This window comes from Heteronotia binoei, unplaced genomic scaffold (genome assembly GCF_032191835.1).
Source record: "Heteronotia binoei isolate CCM8104 ecotype False Entrance Well unplaced genomic scaffold, APGP_CSIRO_Hbin_v1 ptg000055l___fragment_3, whole genome shotgun sequence".
Lineage (NCBI taxonomy): Eukaryota > Metazoa > Chordata > Lepidosauria > Squamata > Gekkonidae > Heteronotia > Heteronotia binoei.
The window spans coordinates 112047-131429 of NW_026799985.1; the positions used below are offsets into that span (position 1 = coordinate 112047).

Below are 19383 nucleotides of genomic sequence, written 5' to 3' on the forward strand. Positions count from 1 at the left end.
GGCTGATTGGTGCTGGCTCGCTCTCTGTCAGTGGCCCCTCTGCCTCTTCCCGGTTGTTGTCTTCTGTTGCTCCTGGGCTCTTCAGTTCCTCCAGAAGCATCCTGCAGTGCAGCTGGTTAATGTGCCAGGAGAGTAGTTGGCCTTTTTTGTTGGACACCTCATACAAAAGAGGACTGGTGACTCTGGTCACCCTGGCAGGAACCCATTTCGGGCTGCTTGTGAAGTTTCTAGCATTCATGAGGTTGCCCAGAAAAAACCTCCTGGGCGCTTCCTGACTCACCAGGTTAGGGTGCTGCTCTGGAGCCCGGTATGGGTGTAGCCAGTCCAAATGAGTTGTGAGGCATCGACCCATGAGCAGTTCCACTGGGGTGCAGCCAATAGCCACACTTGGGGTTACACAGTGGCCGAACATGAAGGCTACCAGTCTGTGTTCCCAGTCCCTGTGATTCTGCAGAGGGACTCCTTGGTTGTGCACACCATTCTCTCCGCTCGGCCATTGGTGGCTGAGTAGAAAGGAGTGGACTGAATGTGATGAATTAAATAGCGTCCCAAGAACTCCTGGAACTCCCCCGAGGTCACGTCCCAAGGTGGTTCCGTTGTTAGACACGACCATGTCAGGCAAATCGTGGGTGCTGAAAACCCATCTGAGGGTCCGGATGGTGGCTCATACTGATGTTGAAGCTACAGGTATCACTTCCAACCATTTGGTGCTTGAGTCCCCCGGAACGAAAAATATCTGCCTGTGGAACGGCCTGCAAACTCCAAGTGTAGCCTTACCCATGGTGTGTGTGTAGACTTCCACCTATGCATGGGTGTGCTTGGGGGCTCTGGTCATGTTTCCTGGCAGGTCTGGCATCTCTTCACCCATGTTTCAGTCTCCTCATTCAGCCCAGGCCACCACACATAACTCCTGCTGCGGGCCTTCATGCGCACAATCCCAGGGTGTGTTTTGTGTAGGCTCTCTAAGACTTGTTTTTGCAGCGGCAGGGGAACCACTATATGGCTTCCCCAGAGTAGGCACCCCTTGTAGGCCAACAGTCCGTCCTTGTGGGAAGCAAAAACTGTAAACTCTGGGCCCACCTGGCTGCATATTAGGTCACACCCCTCTGTTGTAGCCAAACCTCCAAGAGCTTAGCGGGCTCTTAGTGCAGGGCCTACTGTAAGCTCCAGGAGAATTGGCTACATCAGGGGAGCATGGCCTTATCATCCAGAGGAGCTCCTGCTAGAAAAAAGAGTCCTGGGAATGACCAACTGAGATTCACCTGCAGAATCAGGGCTGAAGGGTGTCTGTGGCTCTGCATCAGCTGTTGACTGTGAATCCCAAGAAGCCTGCAGCTCATTTTCCTGCTGGTCAGCTTCTGTTAACTTAAGACTGGCTACACAGGGCTCCTCTTCTCCTGAGGAGTCCTCTTCTAAGGAGTTCTCACTATTGCTGAGTCCTGGCTGACTCATGACAACAGCTGTGGATAAGCTAAATCATAAAACTCATAAGAAACATTCTGTGAAAATTCTTATGAGTTGCTTGTTATTTCCTGGCATGTGTCGTTGTTTTCCCAGAATGAAGCTTAAATCTTAGCTTTACTTTAGAAAGGCCTATAAAAACAAGCTTTCCCTGGACCATACCATGAATTTTGGTCTACCAAGTTTAAGGTAAATCTCCTGAATAAAGTAGGAGTCCAGTAGCAACTTTAAGACCAACAAAGTTTAATTCAAGGTATAAGCTTTTGTGTGTCTCACACACACTTCTTCAGATACAATGAAATGGGAGAAAAGCATTCAAATTTATAGGCAGGATTAAAAACAAATGAATTAGTATATAACATGATGTAGACATTTTGAGACAACGCAGGGACAACAAGCCAAGTGCACAGGGTCAACAGCTGTAGGGATCCAATGAAGGGAAAACAATATTTGACACAATAAAAATGTCATAATGGGAGATAAGAGAGAAAAAGAATCTTTTTTAAAAAAAATAAAAAATATTTTATTTGGAATATGTTTTTGATACAATAAAGCAAGTAAGAGTAATTAAAAAAACGTCAAAAGTATAGGGTAACCAGGAACAAATTAAAGCATACCACAAGTTCAACAAATAACAAATATCATTTTACAATTAGTAAATGTGGATAATAGTATAAATGCTTTTATAAAAAATAAAACTAACAAAAAGAATTTACATGAATAACTAACTGATGCACCAAAGCTATAAGTAAGCACTAATCCAACTGTAGATCACATAAGGTAAGTAGAACACCAATCTGGTCTAATAAATAGAACAAGATATATTACAAGGTAATTAAGGATCGTGGTACAATTCCATTCTCCTACCCCCCCAGGGAAAGTGTATGCGCAATACATAGCCTCTCCTCTCCTGGTGTAGTGAATGCCACGTGGTCACTGTCTGGCTATGCCTGGCAGATGGTCACTGCAATGGCCTCTCCTGCATTACTGCATCCGTAGCAACACCTTCTCGCTGGTCCCCCCCGTTTTTCACAGAGTTTGCTACGTCATGGTGTGACCGAATTGTCCGGCGGTATAACCGGATGGGCAGGCTGGGCCCACCAACCTTGCCAGCCTAAGAGAAGGAAAACTCTAACATCAAACCCGGGCACATAGAGCTCGCTAATGTAACACCTACCACCTGGAGGACTCGCTGCCGGCGTCCCGGCTTACTGGGCCATGGCAGATGACCCCCAGGTGAAAGGGTGGAGCCAGTACCGCGCACACTGGGCTTCACCTAAAAAATTCCTCTGCGCAGGCCTGAAGGGCATATCCACATACACAACCCACAACGCATCAAGTCCTGCAGCGATGGGCAAGCGGCGAAACGGCAGGTGGAAGGTGCCACTGGAAGCCGCAGTCCCGATCCTGCATGTAGGCGGTTCAGGGTATTGGTCGCCTGATGCTAACCCGGAGACGAAAGCATTTTTCGGCAGCACCCTGAACGACCAAGCAGCCTTATCTAGGGGCAGCACTGCTTGCTCCACACGGAGAGGGGCCTAGAAAAGGTGGCCTAAACAAAGCTCGTCTCCTCCACCCCAGTTGGCTAGCCGCGGTCAACGGGCATCCTTACTTGCGGTCAAAAAATAACAACAAAGAAAAGGCATGCACCTGCCTCACAAAGTGTGCAAAGACTAAAGCTTGCATGTTGGAACATCAGAACCATGCTTGACACAGTAGACAGTGGTCGCCCTGAACGACGCTCTGCTCTAGTTGCCCACGAACTTCTCAGGTTGAATATCGACATAGCAGCTCTCAGTGAGGTCCGTTTCCCTGAGGAAGGTAGTCTTCAAGAACACGGTGCTGGCTATACCTTCTACTGGTCAGGTAAGTCAAAGGCTGAGAGCCGCCTTTCTGGCGTTGGCTTCATGGTCAGGAACTCCATTGCCTCCAAACTCGAAAACCTGCCAACAGGTCACTCAGATCGCATCATGTCCATGCGCCTCCCACTTCAAAACAAACAGCATGCAACACTCTTCAGTGTGTATGCCCCAACCCTTCAAGCAGATCCTGCAGAAAAGAACAAGTTCTATGCTGATCTACACAACCTCGTACGGAAGACCCCTACAGAGGACAAGGTGATCATCCTTGGCGACTTCAATGCCAGAGTAGGTAAAGACTCGGAAGCCTGGAAAGGAGTACTTGGCAAACACGGCATTGGCAACTGCAATGACAACGGGTGCCTCCTGCTAGAATTCTGCATGGAGCACCAGCTCACCATCACCAACACTATCTTCCAGCAGAAGAACAGTCTGAAGACAACCTGGATTCACCCACGGTCCAAGCACTGGCACCTTATCGACTACATTCTGGTGCGCCAGAGAGACCTTCGAGATGTCTTACACATCCGAGTAATGCCCAGTGCAGAATGTCATACGGATCATCGTCTTGTACGCTGCAATCTCCGTCTTCACTTTAAACCCACACCCAGGAGAGGAGGTATCCCTCGGAGGAAGTTTCAGGTTGGCAGTCTCCAGTCAGCCGAAGTTAAAGCTGCCTTCCAGGCAAAACTCCAGTCAAGAATTGAGGACCCCAGTTGCCCCACAGACCCTTCTCCAGAAGCACTCTGGGAACACCTAAAAACTACCGTCCTGCAGATCTCTGAAGAAGTCCTCGGGTTCTCCACAAGGAAGAACAAGGACTGGTTTGATGAGAACAATCAAGAGATCCAAGATTTACTGGCGAAAAAGAGATCTGCCTACCAAGCACATCTTGCTCAGCCCTCCTGTCCTGGGAAAAAAGCAACCTTTCGCGCTGTATGTAGCAACCTCCAGTGCAAGCTTCGAGACATTCAGAACGAGTGGTGGACCAAGCTTGCTGAGAGAACCCAGCTGTGTGCAGACACTGGTGATTTAAGAGGGTTCTACGAAGCCCTGAAGGCAGTATATGGTCCATCATATCAGGCTCAGAGTCCCTTGCGTAGTGCAGACGGCCAAGTGCTCCTCACAGACAAGGCATCCATATTGAACCGGTGGTCGGAATATTTTCAGGTTCTCTTCAGTGCCAACTGCGTAGTTCAAGATTCAGCAATTCACCTCACCCCACTTCAACCAGTGAAAACAGAGTTGGATGAGATCCCCGCTCTAGAAGAGACTGTTAAAGCCATCAAGCAACTGAAAAGTGGCAAGGCAGCAGGAGTTGATGGAATTCCACCAGAGATCTGGAAGCATGGGGGCACAGTACTACATAGCTCACTTCACAAAGTACTTGTCACCTGCTGGGAACAAGGCAAATTACCACAGGACTTTCGCGATGCAATCATCATCACCCTATACAAGAACAAAGGGGAAAAGTCAGACTGCTCCAACTACCGGGGGATAACCCTGCTCTCCATCGCAGGCAAAATCCTTGCCAGAATACTCCTGAACAGACTGGTGCCCGCCATTGCAGAAGAACTCCTCCCAGAGAGCCAGTGCGGCTTCAGAGCTAACAGGAGCACCACCGACATGGTATTTGTTCTCAGGCAGCTCCAAGAGAAATGCAGGGAACAGAACAAGGCTCTGTATGTGACTTTTGTCGACCTTACCAAAGCTTTCGATACCGTTAGCAGGAAAGGCCTGTGGCAAATCTTGGAACGTTTAGGATGTCCCCCAAGGTTCCTCAGCATGATCATCAAGCTACACGAAGACCAGCGAGGCCAAGTCAGACACTGCAACGACCTCTCGGAGCCCTTCCCAATAGGCACAGGTGTAAAGCAAGGCTGCGTTCTCGCGCCAACTCTCTTTACGATCTTCTTTAGCATGATGCTTCAAAGAGCCACAGTAGATCTAGATGATGACGATGGTGTCTACATCTGCTATCGCACCGATGGCAGCCTGTTCAACCTGAGGCGACTAAAGGCCCACTCCAAGACAATGGAAAAACTCATCCGAGAGCTACTGTTTGCTGATGATGCTGCACTCGTCTCCCACTCGGTATCAGCTCTGCAGCATATGATGTCCTGCTTTGCAGAGGCTGCCAAGCTATTCGGCCTAGAAGTTAGTCTGAAGAAGACAGAAGTTCTCCACCAGCCTGCACCCCAGGAAGATTATCACCCTCCCTGCATCACTGTGGGTGAATCAGTTCTGAAGACAGTCCAGCAGTTCAGCTACCTGGGGTGCATCATCTCCTCAGATGCTAAGATGGACAAGGAGATTGACAACAGGCTGGCAAAGGCAAACCGTGCCTTTGGCCGACTGCACAAAAGAGTGTGGAGCAACAAGCATCTGAAAAAAGGCACAAAGATCAATGTTTACAAAGTGGTTGTGATGACAACCCTCATCTACGGCTCCGAATCGTGGGTTTTATACCGTCGTCACCTGCGACTCCTTGAGCGCTTTCATCAGCGCTGCCTTCGCACCATCCTCAACATCCACTGGAGTGACTTTGTGACCAACACTGAAGTTCTCAAGCGGGCGGAGGTTACCAGCATCGAGGCACTGCTGTTGAAGACGTAGCTGCGCTGGGCAGGGCATATTTCTAGGATGGAAAACCACCGCCTTCCCAAGATTGCTCTGTATGGCGAACTCTCCACCGGTCATCGAAATAGAGGGGCACCAAAGAAGAGGTACAAGGACTCCTTGAAGAAATCCCTTGGCACCTGTCGCATCAACCATCACCAGTGGTCTGACCTAGCCTCAGATCGCAAAGCATGGAGGCACACCATCCACCAGGCTGTCTCTTCTTTTGAGAACGCACGCATAGCTGGTCTTGAGGACAAAAGGAGATTGAGGAAGAATCGCACTGCTACAGCACCAATCCTAAATCAGACTTTTCCCTGCAGCCACTGTGGCCGGATCTGCCTGTCCCGCATTGGTCTTGTCAGCCACCAGCGAGCCTGCAGCAGATGTGGACTATTGCACCCTTCTTAAATCTTCGTTCGCAAAGCCAAGCCGAGAGAGACAATTCCATTCTCTTCCATATAAGCTATCACAGGAAGCCATTTAACCTCAAAATAGGTCCAATTAGCTGAATTTTGAGAGGTTTCCAGTTTGCTAGTAATTTTTTCAAGCATAAAGAGATTCCAAACTTTTTTGTGCCAAAGTGGCAGTGATGGGCCCTTGTCATCCTTCCATTTTGTAGCTAAAGCCATCTTTGCAGCTATTGGTAGGGTGGTGATAAGTTTTCTAGTTGCCCTTGGGATGTCCCAAGCAGCCCAGAAGTCTAGAAATATGATTTCTGGTTTTTTGGGAATCTTATAATCTGTTATTGTCTGAATTTCGTTTAAAATTTGTGTCCAGAACATCTTAATTATTGGAAAGGTCAACCAGCAGTGCTCAAAGGAGCCCACTGTCTCACAATTTTTCCAGCAGAGAGGGCTGGATCAAGATGTAATATATGCTAACTTACGGGGTGTCAAATATCCTCTTGCCAAAATCTTAAATGCCTGTAGGCGGGTTTCTATTGAGGGTGCTTTAAAAAGTGGAGATTTCCAGATTTGTTGCCACTGTTGAACTGAAAATGTAAGTCCACATGTTTCTTGCCATGCTTTTTGATAGGTTGTCAGAGTGGGTGTTCCCAGCTCAGACAGCAGTCTATAGATCTTGGCAATTAGTCCCTTTTTAGTATCAGTGTATGCTCCAAGGAGTTTCGCAAATGGAGTGAAAGGTCTAGAATATAATGATTTAATGTTATGTGTCTCAGTTAAATGTTGCAACTGTAAATATTGAAACCACCCAAGTTTCAGTTTACTTGATATACCTTTTTTATTTGATATATCTAGGAACCGGTGTAAGGATGCCTGGTGTAACGGTTCAGGAAACGCCTTTTGCTTACCAGGTTCAAACCAATCTTGATACAAGTAGGAGGAGAACAATAAGATGTCAGGAAGTAAATGCTTTCTGTATTTGTCCCAAATTTTAAGAATTGACACTAGATTTTCAAAGGCAGCAAGAGACGAGGATCTGTTTTTAGGATTGTTCCATATAAAGTCCTGTAATTTTCTAGGAGTAATGTCAGATTGAAGTATATCAACCCAGGCTGGAGCAGCTGTGAAAGACAATATACATACTATGTTAGCTGAATGTATGGAGTCTTAATATTTTTTTTAGGTCTGGAAGACCAAGGCCTCCTGCTGGCCTGTGCGTGGTTTTCCTATTTATCCAAGGTTTTACCTTAGCCCATAAGAAAGAATCAAAGGCTTTTTGCCAACGTGTAATTGTGCTGTCAGGAATCACTAGAGGTAGTGCCCTAATAAAAAAATGAATTTCGGCAATGTGAAAGATTTGATAAGGTGAAACCTATCTGTTCAGGAAGGGGATGTTTGGCTCCAATTCAGAAAGGAAGCTTCTGTATCCTTAAATAATTTGGTGAAGTTAGCTTCTATCAGGTCTTTCGTATCTAAAGGTATCTGCAGCCCCAAATATGCCTAGTTATTTTTAACCCATTTGTATGGATATTTCCTTCTAATTTCAGCTATATGATGATGCAACAAATTAAGAGGATACAGAGATGATTTAGCTGGATTAATTGTTAAGCCTGAAACATTTCCAAAATCATCTAATAAAGTTTGAAGATGTGCCAATGAGGATTCAGTGTCTGAAAGAAAAGCTACTATGTCGTCTACGAAAAGAGAGAGCTTATATTCCACATCTCCAACCTTTAACCCTTTGATGGAGTTACAACCTCTGATTATGAATGCCAGTGGCTCTATAGCAATGGCAAAAAAAAGAGGGGAGAGAGGACACCCTTGCCTGGTGCCTCTCTCTAAAGTAATGGGATTTGAAAGGAGATTATTGACAGAAATCTGTGCTGATGAAGTAGCATATAAAGCTGAGATAACTCTTAAGAAGTTGCTTCCAAAATTCGTTCTAACTAACAGTTCCTTAAGAAAGCCCATTTCTAAACTGTCAAAGGCTTTGCACACATCCAAGGACAGAATGGCCGCTTTGTCCTTATGGTTGTTACGGTAGTTAATCAGAGTATTTCGAAAGTATTATCAATTAAATCCCTACCTGGAATGAAGCCCACCTCATCAGGATTTATGTATTGGTCAATAAATTTCTTCAGACGATTTGTTAAAATTTTAGTAAACACTTTCATGTCATGATTCAGTAATGAAATAGACCTGTAAGAGGCAGGAGAAGTCAAGTCAGAAACTGTTTTTTGTAGGACTATTATTCTTGCCTGAGACCAAGAAGGTAGAATTTGGCCTGATGAGAGGATATGGTTGCAGGTCTCCATAAGTGGAGTTGCTAGGATATGAACAAAGGTTTTACAAAATTCTAGAACATACCCATCTGGACCAGGAGCCTTGTTACTTTTGAGTAATTTGATAGTGTCTAAAGTTTCCTGAATGCTGATAGGTTTGTCCATCATCTGTCTATGTTCTTCACTAAGCTTTTTAATAAAGGGAACTGAGTCCAAGAATTGGCCTATGCTGTCTGCTCTAGGAGCTGAGGAAGTATACAATTCCTTGCAGAAATCTTCAAAGACTTTAGCTATCATCCCATTTTTGGAATGAAGGATCCCATTTTTGTCTTTTATTATACGCACCATCCAAGAGGCCCTTCTATTTTTGACTCTGCATGAGAGAAGGTGTAATGACTTTGGAGAATTATGCTTCATATATAACAAGTTTTTTTGTACCTGGGCAGCATCAAGATCTTCTAATGCCTTGCGTGCTGCAAGTAGTTGTTTATACAGTTTAGCCACCCCTTTTTCTTTATGCAGTCTTTCAATTTGAGTAAGTTCCTCTATTAATTCTGTTCTGTGTTGTTTCCTTTGTTTATTCAGGTAAGCTGATTTTGAGATAAGGACCGTTTTTAGTGCATCCCGTAGAAAATGAGGGGCCAAGTTCTTTGACCTATTAAACTGCAAATATTCTGTGATATGTGTCCCAAGTTCTTTTGTTAACATTATTTTGAAGGAGGGATTTGTCTAATGTTCATGTTGGTTTTTGAGCTCATTCTGCAGACACCTGGGCATTGCAGTTGACCCATGAGTGATCTGACCATAATTTATAACCAATTTCAATGGAGCAATTTTTTTTAAAGAAAGAAGGGTTAGCTAGAATATAATCTATTCTAGTATGAACATTGCGCCTAGGGGAGTAGTAGGTAAAGTCTTTTTCTGTGGGGGTGGAATTGGTGCCATACATCCCTTAAGTCATAGTCCTCTAACAGGGAAGCCAAACCTGTCAAGTGATTCTGTCTTTTACTGGACTTCCTATTGTGCTGGGATTTATCTACTTTTAAACTGACCACATAATTCAAATCCCCTCCAATTATGATATCCCCCTCCTGAAAGTTCAGCAATTTTTGGAATGTGTCCTTTAGAAACAAAAGCTGTTTCTCATTGCAAGCATACAAAAATGAAATAATCCAGGGGTGGCCAACAGTAGCTCTCCAGATGTTTTTTGCCTACAACTCCCATCAGCCCCAGCCATTGGCCATGCTGGCTGGGGCTGATGGGAGTTGTAGGCAAAAACATCTGGAGAACTACCATTGACCACTCCTGCAATAGTCACTTGGATTTCATTAAGCTTACCATTCACAAATAGGAATCTACCCATTGGGTCAGATTCAATTGCAGATTGCGTAAAGCGCACCCTCTTGGAGAACAGTATCACCACCCCTCTAGCTTTGGATGAGCCAGGTGCTACAAACTGGATGGGAAACCACTGTGATTTGATAACAGGTAAAGCAGAATCTTTGAGATGAGTTTCTTGCAGGAGCACCACATCTGTTTTCAGTTTAATCAAGTTAGTTGTCACCCTTTTTAATTTAATTTTGTTGTTTAAACCTCGTGTATTCAAAGTTAAAAACTGAATTTGATCTATGATCAATATACCTCAGCGGGTGAGACCCCCTAAGAGAATAATGAACCAGGATCCTAAAATAAAATACTAATGGTTCCCTATAATAATTACATCAGATTCATTAACAGATAAAGATCAGTTCATTACATACAGAAGACAATTGGAATAAAAAAAAGGCAGTCACTAAAAAATTGATAAAGCAGGACCTGTAACCTTAGGAATAAACAATCTTGGATAACTGATGTTATAAATTGCCAATTTTTTATGACCTAAATCCAATTGCCAGAATTCATTAACTATAAAAAAATAGCAGAATAACAATATCTAATTCCTAAAAAGAGATTATATGAATTTAATTATTAAAACTTTAAAATTTGGTAAGTTTGCTAAATATAGTGTTATGGTAACCAGTTGCCTTTAAGCAAATAAGAAAGATCTGTGTGAACTGCTTATTATCAACTATTGCAAGAATATAGTCAATAGTGCTATTAGTTTAACAGTACAAGAATTCTCTGGTGCTTCTATGTCCTAAACCTCTGCACTTAGGCTTAACTGCTAGAAGATAGGAGGGGAAAGAAAGAAAGAAAGAAAGAAAGAAAGAAAGAAAGAAAGAAAGAAAGAAAGAAAGAAAGAAAGAAAGAAAGAAAGAAAGAAAGAAAGAAAGAAAGAAACCTCTATAACAGAAAAGCCTTATACCACCATTATTCAAATTCCAATAAACAAGATAGTATAAAATGATATCTTTAAGAGAGAGAGAGAGAAAAAAAGAGGGGAAAAAAGATTAGTATCAAAAAGAGTTTACTCCGACCTCAGGAATATATCCAGTACCTAAGGTTGTAAGGCTATGCGCATCACTGAAGCAAACCCCTACCATAAAGGAGCAAAGAAAAACAGCCGCCCCCCCCCTCCACGCCTCCCGCTCTTCTAAGATAACATAACCTTTGGCTAGCCAATTGGTTTTTCATTTTTTCCCCCAATCTATAAAGCTATGCCCTGTAAAGCATCTGAGAGTTAAACAAATACAAATAAAATTAAAGGGGCAAGGATATATGATGTCTAAGCCTCCTCAAATTTCATTTCATTTCCTCAGAGTCACTGTGGAGCATCTTGGGTTCCTGAGATGGCTCATTATGATGAGACCATTTGTGTTTCTGTGGCTTTTTCAGGTTAATTTCAGCTGGTTTGAGATTAAGCTGCCTGTGAAGTTGAAGACCACTAGTTTCATCCACTGCACAAAAGGTTGTCCCTTTAAAAGTGACTTGTAGCTTGCAGACAGACACCCATTTGTACTGGATAATTGCATCCATTAGGCTCTGTGCACAGGTTTTAATTCTCGCTGTCTCCATAAAGTCTCTTGTGGCAGATCTTGGAAAACAGAGACTTTATCTCCACAGTGGTTCAGGAGTCCTCTAGAAGATTTTGCCATGTCTAGAATCTGGTTTCATTCTCTAAAGTCCAGGAAGGATACTAAAATGTCTCCTGGTCCTTTCAGCATTTTTTCTAAGTGCCCCAAGTCGAAAAGCCTTAACGATGGCGGGAAAAACATTACTTTCTGTAGACATGTAGTCTTTCAGCCATCTGGCCATATAGATTGTAAGAGGTTCAGTCTCTTCTGATTCCTCTCTAATACCTTTAAATTTTAAATTTAAGATCCTGGAAGCAGCATCAAGCTGAAGGATTTTATCAGCCATATTTTCATCAGATCTATAAAGCTCCCTGATATCCACCCTTGCTATTATGGTCATGCTCAGCAGTTTTTTTCTGTGTGGGCCAAGGATCCTTTAAGTTCCTGCAGGGTAAGAGGTTGTACTACAGCATTAATAGAGGACTGAAGGTCTGTTTTTCATTTCTGAAGTAGGGCTGTTACCAGCTGGTCCTCTGAGGTCTTTGTTGCCTCAGCCGCCACCATTTTAGGCCTTTTAGTGATCGCTCCTGACTGAACACTTTTCTGGTTTTTATTTGGTGATGTCGGCTTCATTGGCTTTAATTATTGAGAACTTGGTTGCCCCATGTTGCCAGTTCTATTTCCCATTCTTTAACGTATGCTTCTCAGTTTAACAGTGATGGGTAGGGCAAGGAAGAGTGCAGGGTGGAGGGAGAACTGAATTCAGATGACCGCCATCTTCAGCAGCGGCACCACACCTCTCAAGAATCTTTTCTAATTGTGGGAAAGTCTACTTTATGATGTCCCTCTCCTGTGTTTGTGGTCTCAGGTGCATACAGAATATGACCTCATATGTTATTATTTTGCTGCACCGCTAGTTCTTGATAGGGATTTGATATTTTTTTTAAGCAGTCCTCATCATGTAGTTTACTTGAGATCAGTAGAATAACTATAGGTATGCAAAAAGGACTTACATATTTTCATTAACTTACAGATGTGGGTAAAATTTAGGCAAGTGTATTTGAGATGTATTCACTGTCTAAAGGCAACTTACAGTGTATTTTCGCCAGTGTAGTTTCACAAAAATGTCCCTTTATGGGCTCAGAAGTCATTTGTTTCAAAAACCACAGATCCTTTGTCGAACATTAAGCATTATTAATCGCTTCCCTCCCCACACCTATTTGTGGGGGGTTTTTTCTACCGCATATACTGTTCTACCTGTGATGAAATAAATGTTCTCCACAGCAGGATTGCCTGCTAGCCTGAAGAAAAATGTCCTAACTCTTTAATAGCGGATTGATAAGGTATTCATTTCCAGTTGATGATGTTGATCCTTATTCCCAGTTCCATACACTGTGCCAGGCATTTTTTGCCACGTCAGGTAGTAACGATAATTGTGTGCCAGCCTACAGAAAACGTTTCACTTTATTCTTTCTGTTTGTTTTTTTGCAGAAAAGTAGTGGGGTTTTTTTTTACCCCAATACGTCACAGAAAGCACAGTTATAACCGGTAGATTTTTGAGGGGTGGTTTTATCACCCATCTGTTTTTCTGTTCATACAAAAGGTAGATAGCTGTATCTGAAGCGCATTTTTTACTAATGTGCAGGGACAGTTTCCTAAAAAGACAAAGTTGTTGACTCAGTTCTCTGTTCAGTCAGCCCCATTCTCCCCAGTTTTTTATTCTGATCCTAAATTAGGGTTGTCAATCCCCAGGTGGGTAGTCGAAACTGTGGACTACAATGTGGAGAATTCAAATAAAAATGCAGTGCATTTTTTACTTGAAATCCCCAGGTGGGGGCCGGGGATCTCCCAGTTTGGAGGCCCTCCCCCCCACTTCGGAGTCATCAGAAAACAGGGAGGGGGGAGGGAAATGTCTGCTGGGCACACCATTATTCCCTATGGAGATCAGTTCCCATAAGTATAATGGATAATTGTTTTGCAGGTATCTAGGGCTTGGGGGGGGCTGTTTTTTTAGATAGATGCACCACATTTGCAATGTAGCATCCAGTGACTCTCCTCAAAACACCCCCCCCCCCAAGTTTCAAAAAGATTGAACCAGGGGATCTAATTCTATGAGCCTCAAAAGAAGGTACCCCTATCCTTCATTATTTCCAATGGAAGGAAGGCATTTAAAAGGTGTGCAGTCCCTTTAGATGTGATGGCCAGAACTCCCTTTGGAGTTCAGTAATGCTTGTCACAACCTTGCTCCTGGCTCCACCTCCAATGTCGCCTGGCTCCACCCTCAAAGTCCCCAGATATTTCTTTAATTGGACCTGGCAAACCCTATCCTAAATATGTGTACAAGTGTTAATGTGACACTGCTACAAAGCTAATTTGGTTTAATACTTGATGTATTTTGTCTTATATCTACAAGAATGAAAAGTTTTCTCAGTTTTATATATAAAATCAATTTTTTGAACTCTATTGTAATTTTTATTATTTACATTACTGTTATCAGGGGTCATTTTGTAAAAAAAATAGGTGATTATTAGCATAGCTCATTAGCATAACTCATTAGCATATCCCCCAGCCAAAAGCAACCCCATGCTCTAGCCAGCCCAAATAGGCCTGACTCATCTGTAGCTCTTCTTGGCCGTCCCCCACCACAGTCAAAACGCCAGCAAGCCACTCACCACCCAAGATCACATAAGAAGTGGATAAGAGATAGCACAGGCTTCTCCAGAGGTTAATGAGGACTTCTGGGGGCATGGCAAAGCTCCTGGTGGCTGGCTGGTGCTCCGCTCTCCTAATCCAGGGTTTGTTATACAGCTGCACTTACTATTCAATGGACAAGGTAAGTAGTTGGGGAGGAAGAGGGGGAACTCTCAGCAGCACCGGCTCTAGGACAAATAGCGCCCTAGGCAGGCGCCTCCCACGCCCCCCCTGGATGCGCTCCACTTGCTCCCCATCGCCACCACGCTCCGCTCACTCACCCCCCCCCCCAGCTCACTGCAACTAAAACAGAGCCCTACCGGCTTCTCCCAACCCTCATCTGCGTGTTTTGTTAAAAGATGGATGGAGGAGGTATCTCTCCCCTCCTTTCTGGAACAGGAAGTGAGGGGGCAGGAAAGCTTCCTCCATCCGTCTTTTAACAAAATGTTCAGGTGCAGGCTGGAAGAAGCCGGTAGGGCTCTGTTTTAGTCGCAGCAAGCTTCTGGGGGGGGGGGGGAAGCAAGTTGAGTGCGGCGGCAGCGGGGTGGCAGTGGTGGGGGGTGGCAGGGGGCCAGAGGGGGTTGGTGGCGGTCGCAGCAGCAGCAGGGCGGGGGGGAGGGAGGCAAACTAGGTGGTTGTCTTGGGCACCAGAGGGGGAGCTCAATTCAGCACCCCCAGCCTCCCAGCACCCTAAGCAACCACCTAGTTTGCCTATTGAGCGAGCCGGCCCTGACACTCAGAAAGGTTCAGGAGCTGTGCTCCTCTGAGCTCCTGTTGAATCTGAGGCCTGATTGTTATAGAGCAGGGGTGGCCAAACTTGCTTATTATAAGAGCCACATAGAATAAATGTCAGATGTTTGAGAGCTGCAAGACATGAACATCAGATGTTTGAGATCCGCAAGACATGAACATCAGATGTTTGAGAGCAGGCAGGCAGGCAGGCAGGAAAGGAAATAGGTGGGGAGAAAGGTAGAAAGAAAGCAACTTCAACTTTAAATGCATTTCCAAGCTGTCAGTTGGTATGACTTGGAGAATTGTTTTAAAGAGACAAATGCTTTCTCCAAGCTGACCAATGCGGAAGTGGGGGCTTCGATAGCCACACAATATGTATAAAAGAGCCACATGTGGCTCCCGAGCCACAGTTTGGCCACGCGTGTTATAGAGTCAGAGTGATGTAGTTCTTGGAGTGTTGAACTAGGATTCCCTACTCTTCAAATGGAAGCTTGCTGGGTAACCTTGAGCCAGTCATGTACTCTCAGCCTAACTGACCTCACAGAGTTCTTGTTACTGATAATGTAGGCAAGGAGAATGATGTAAGCCACTTTGGGCCCCCATTGGGGAGAAAGACAGAAGAGGGGGGGAATTATGAAGCAAAAAACCAACCAAGTAAATATTGTTTTTCATGTCATACGTTATTACTGGATCTGAACAGTTTTTAAAGACAAAGTATAGCAACATCATCTTAGATGCAGGTTACCAGCACTCATCAGTCACTAAGCAGGCTGTAATATATAACATATGTTCCATTTGACAGAAGTGTTACCACAGTAACAGTAAGTAGAAACAAACTGTGAAAGTCATAACATGACACTTATCTCTGATCAAGGAAAATATGATTAAATTAACTTTTGTTTGTTAATTTTATCCTTAGTTTAATTATGTGCAAGTAAAAATTGTCATCAGCCTAAATGTGGTGTGCACTAAGTTGTTTTCCTCTTTATTATGGCAGTAAATCATTTTACCAGTCTTCCATGGGTTGCTATGAAATACCATTGAAGGTATGCATCTGGAGAACATCTGAAGATTCTTGTAAATATGGACTTTTAGCTCTGATGCACTGCACTGCACTGATACACCGAGCAGCTCAATATATGAAATTCATAGCCTTCTTAAATTCACAGGACAACAGAAAATAGCTTAGAACTATTTATCTGTGACATCAGGAATGATTTAAATTAAACTACCTCTTGAAGTGGAGCACATACAGGAAACAGTTTGAAAGTGCAGAATGTTGTCCCTTTGTTAAAGCTAAAAAGTCTTAGTAAGGAGCAGTGTTTCCAAAACAAAGAGTGGGATATAATAAATCCGAAGTTCATTGCTTGAAAATGGCCTGCTTTGAAGAAAAAGAAACAGGCTAAGTGTATCATAATGAAATATTGGTGTCGTGGGTAGGAAATAGGCAGGATACAAAATGAAGTAAACCAGAGTGCAACTGTAAGTACTAAATTTTGTTGAGGGTCTAGAAGTGTAGTCTAGAAGAGTTTCTAGCTAACTTGCATCTTCATTGTATTCTTCAGTGCGAAAGACAAGAACTATTTTGTAGAACACAGAATAGAAGTGTGACAAAAGATCTTGTTTTTGTTATTTAGTAGTAAATAAACTCAGGACAACTCTGGCTGTTTGACAATATGCCTACTGGAACAAAATTAAGACTGCCCTAAAGAAAGCAATGGAGCAGAGTTAACAACAGTTCAACGGTCTTTTGATAACATCCACTCTTGACTTACAAGCATGCCAGTGGAGGGGTCACAGCCATGGTAGAACATATCTTTGGGATGTGGAAAGCTTCAGGTTCAATCCCCAGTATCTCCAGTTAAATGGATCAGAATTTAAGTAATATGTAAAAGACCTCAGCTTGAGACTCTAGAGAGCTGTTGCCAGTCTGAATAGAAAGTACTGATCTTGGTGGGCTAGTGGGCTGATTCAGTATTGGGCAGTGATGTGTCAGCAATCCTGGTTCCAGCAGGCATTGCTTTTCAAAGAGTAATTGTTTGGTACCCTCAGAGAACAATCCTTAACAGGCTTACCCAGAATCCTATTCAGGTCTGTTCAATGGGTCTTGCTCCCAGAAAAGTGTTTTTGGGACCACACTGCTAGTCATTACTAGACAGAAGGAACAATCCTAAGCAGTTCTGTGGAATCCTGTTGTCAAGGTGGATCCACACGGATCCTTGCTAGCAGGACTAAATTTACTAAAGCAAGGAGCTTTTTTATTCTTCAGTTTCTTGAAATGGCTCATTTGTTTTGTATTACATGCATTTGGATACTGGGATCATGGCCTCACTGAATTTTTTCTTAAACCTTCAGTGTGTCCTCGTATGACCTGTTCTCCAAACCCTTTTGTAAGAGGTCTCTGAATTCTCTCCAGCTTGCTTATATTGTTCTTAAACTGTTTCAGCTGAAATCTATCTAATATTGGTTTCAGTCTCATTATCTGCCAAGATTTGCCTACAGTTGTTTTTGTTATTGTAGCCTGTCTGGAAAGAGGCTTGGACTTTAGGCAGCTAAATATAAAAACTAAATGTACAATGTGGGTTCATGGTCTTCACTCCAAGTCCAGGAGCAAAAGATTAAGGGAGAAAGTATGTAGAAGTTATACTACAGAGTACAGACCCAGATTCTGGATGGCTCCTTCTCCTTTTGTGAAACACTCTGAGATAGGGTTGCCAAGTCCAATCCAAGAAATATCTGGGGACTTTGGGGGTGGAGCCAGGAGACATTGGGGCGGAGCCAGGAACAAGGGTGTGACAAGCATAATTGAACTCCAAGGGAGTTCTGGCCATCACATTTAAAGGGACAGCACACCTTTTAAAATGTCTTCCTTCCATAGGAAATAATGAAGGATGGGGCACCTTCTTTTGGGGCTCATAGAATTGGACCCCCTGATCCAATTGTTTTGAAACTTAGGGGGTACTTTGGGGAGAGGCACTAGATATTATACTGAAAATTTGCCTCTACCTCAAAAAACAGCTCCCCCAGAGCCCCTGAAACCTCCAGATCAATTCCCCGTTATACCCTATGAGAATTGATCTCCACATAGGGAATAATGAAGTGCTCAGCAGACGTTCCCCCCCCCCCCCGTTTCTGGTGACTCTGAAGTGAGGGATTGACCTCTCTACTCACGAGTTGCAGCCAACTTCTTCCAAGTAACACAGACACACCATCCCAAGAGGAAGCCTTTCAATCGAAGACTGAAGACTCCGGAGGGGGAAAGTCACATGGTGGCTTTGGGGGGGGGGCTTCCCCTCGCCAGCCAGCTGACTGGGGCGGGAAGGAGCCTGGGAAAGTGGAAGAACCCCCACTGGGACCTGGGGATTGGCAAGCCTACTCTGAGAAGGGGACAATTTTTACCATGGAATAGACAAGAGGAAAGGAAGTGCTTAACTCTTCCTCTGTCAGCTGCTTTTAAATCTTCTGCTACAGTTGTATTTAATACAGGAAAAATTGTGTTTGTGAGCTAGATATGAATCCAAAAAAAATTATATTGTAAAGGCAGCTTTCGAAGGAGGGCTTGGGAAAAGTAGCCAGCAGAGGGAGAATTAATCGCTCTTTAGTCTCTGGTTCTTCAAGTATAAGAGACAAGACTTTTTAGTATAATGTGTAGTTTGCATCTAAAACCTGTTATCCTGGATTATGATGGTTCATTGTGGAAACTGTGGTTTGTAAACTAAAAGTAGGCCATTTGAAATATTGTACATGTTTTATGCCACTTGCATAGTCATTTATGCATTATATGATAAAAAATCTTTGTAAATCACTTCCTTATCTGAAAATACAGGATATAACTTTGTTCTAATTCAGTGTAAAAGGCACAGCATCTTTAAAAATCTTAAAACTTTTTTGTGTCATGAACTTTTATAGGGTTACAGATGTGTGAAGTAGACTAAGAAGTTGCTCTGTTGATGTGTATGTGTGTGTGTTGCAAGTATTTTGGCAGAGGTCAGATAATGGAGTCCTCAACCACTGAAATATTTCCTTCCATTTTCAGATTATAGAACAGGCCCTTGTTTCACTCAGGTCAACAACCAGATGTGTCAAGGCCAACTGACTGGCATTGTATGCACGAAGACACTTTGTTGTGCAACCATTGGACATGCATGGGGCCATCCATGTGAGATTTGCCCTGCTCAGCCTCAACCATGTCGCAGAGGTTTCATCCCCAACATCCGTACTGGTGCATGTCAAGGTAAGCCCTTTTGAATAAATAGATTATTGTAATTGAAATCTTTTCCTCCTCTAGAACAACTTCAAATGAATGCCTAAAGCCAGATGCTGTTTTGTACATTGTTTACTGTTAGTCAAAACATCAAATGTTTCTGGGTTTTGTTTG

The 19383-nt window shown here is 43.6% G+C and overlaps 1 protein-coding gene across 1 annotated transcript in view; it reads left to right on the forward strand.

Annotated features, from left to right (window-relative positions):
- FBN2 (fibrillin 2) overlaps positions 1 to 19383 on the forward strand; it is a 363281-nt gene that overhangs the window by 40796 nt on the left and 303102 nt on the right. Inside the window, exon 6 of the mRNA XM_060263402.1 lies at positions 19042 to 19239. Coding sequence (XP_060119385.1) covers positions 19042 to 19239 — 198 coding nt within the window. The remainder of the gene's footprint in view (positions 1 to 19041; positions 19240 to 19383) is intronic.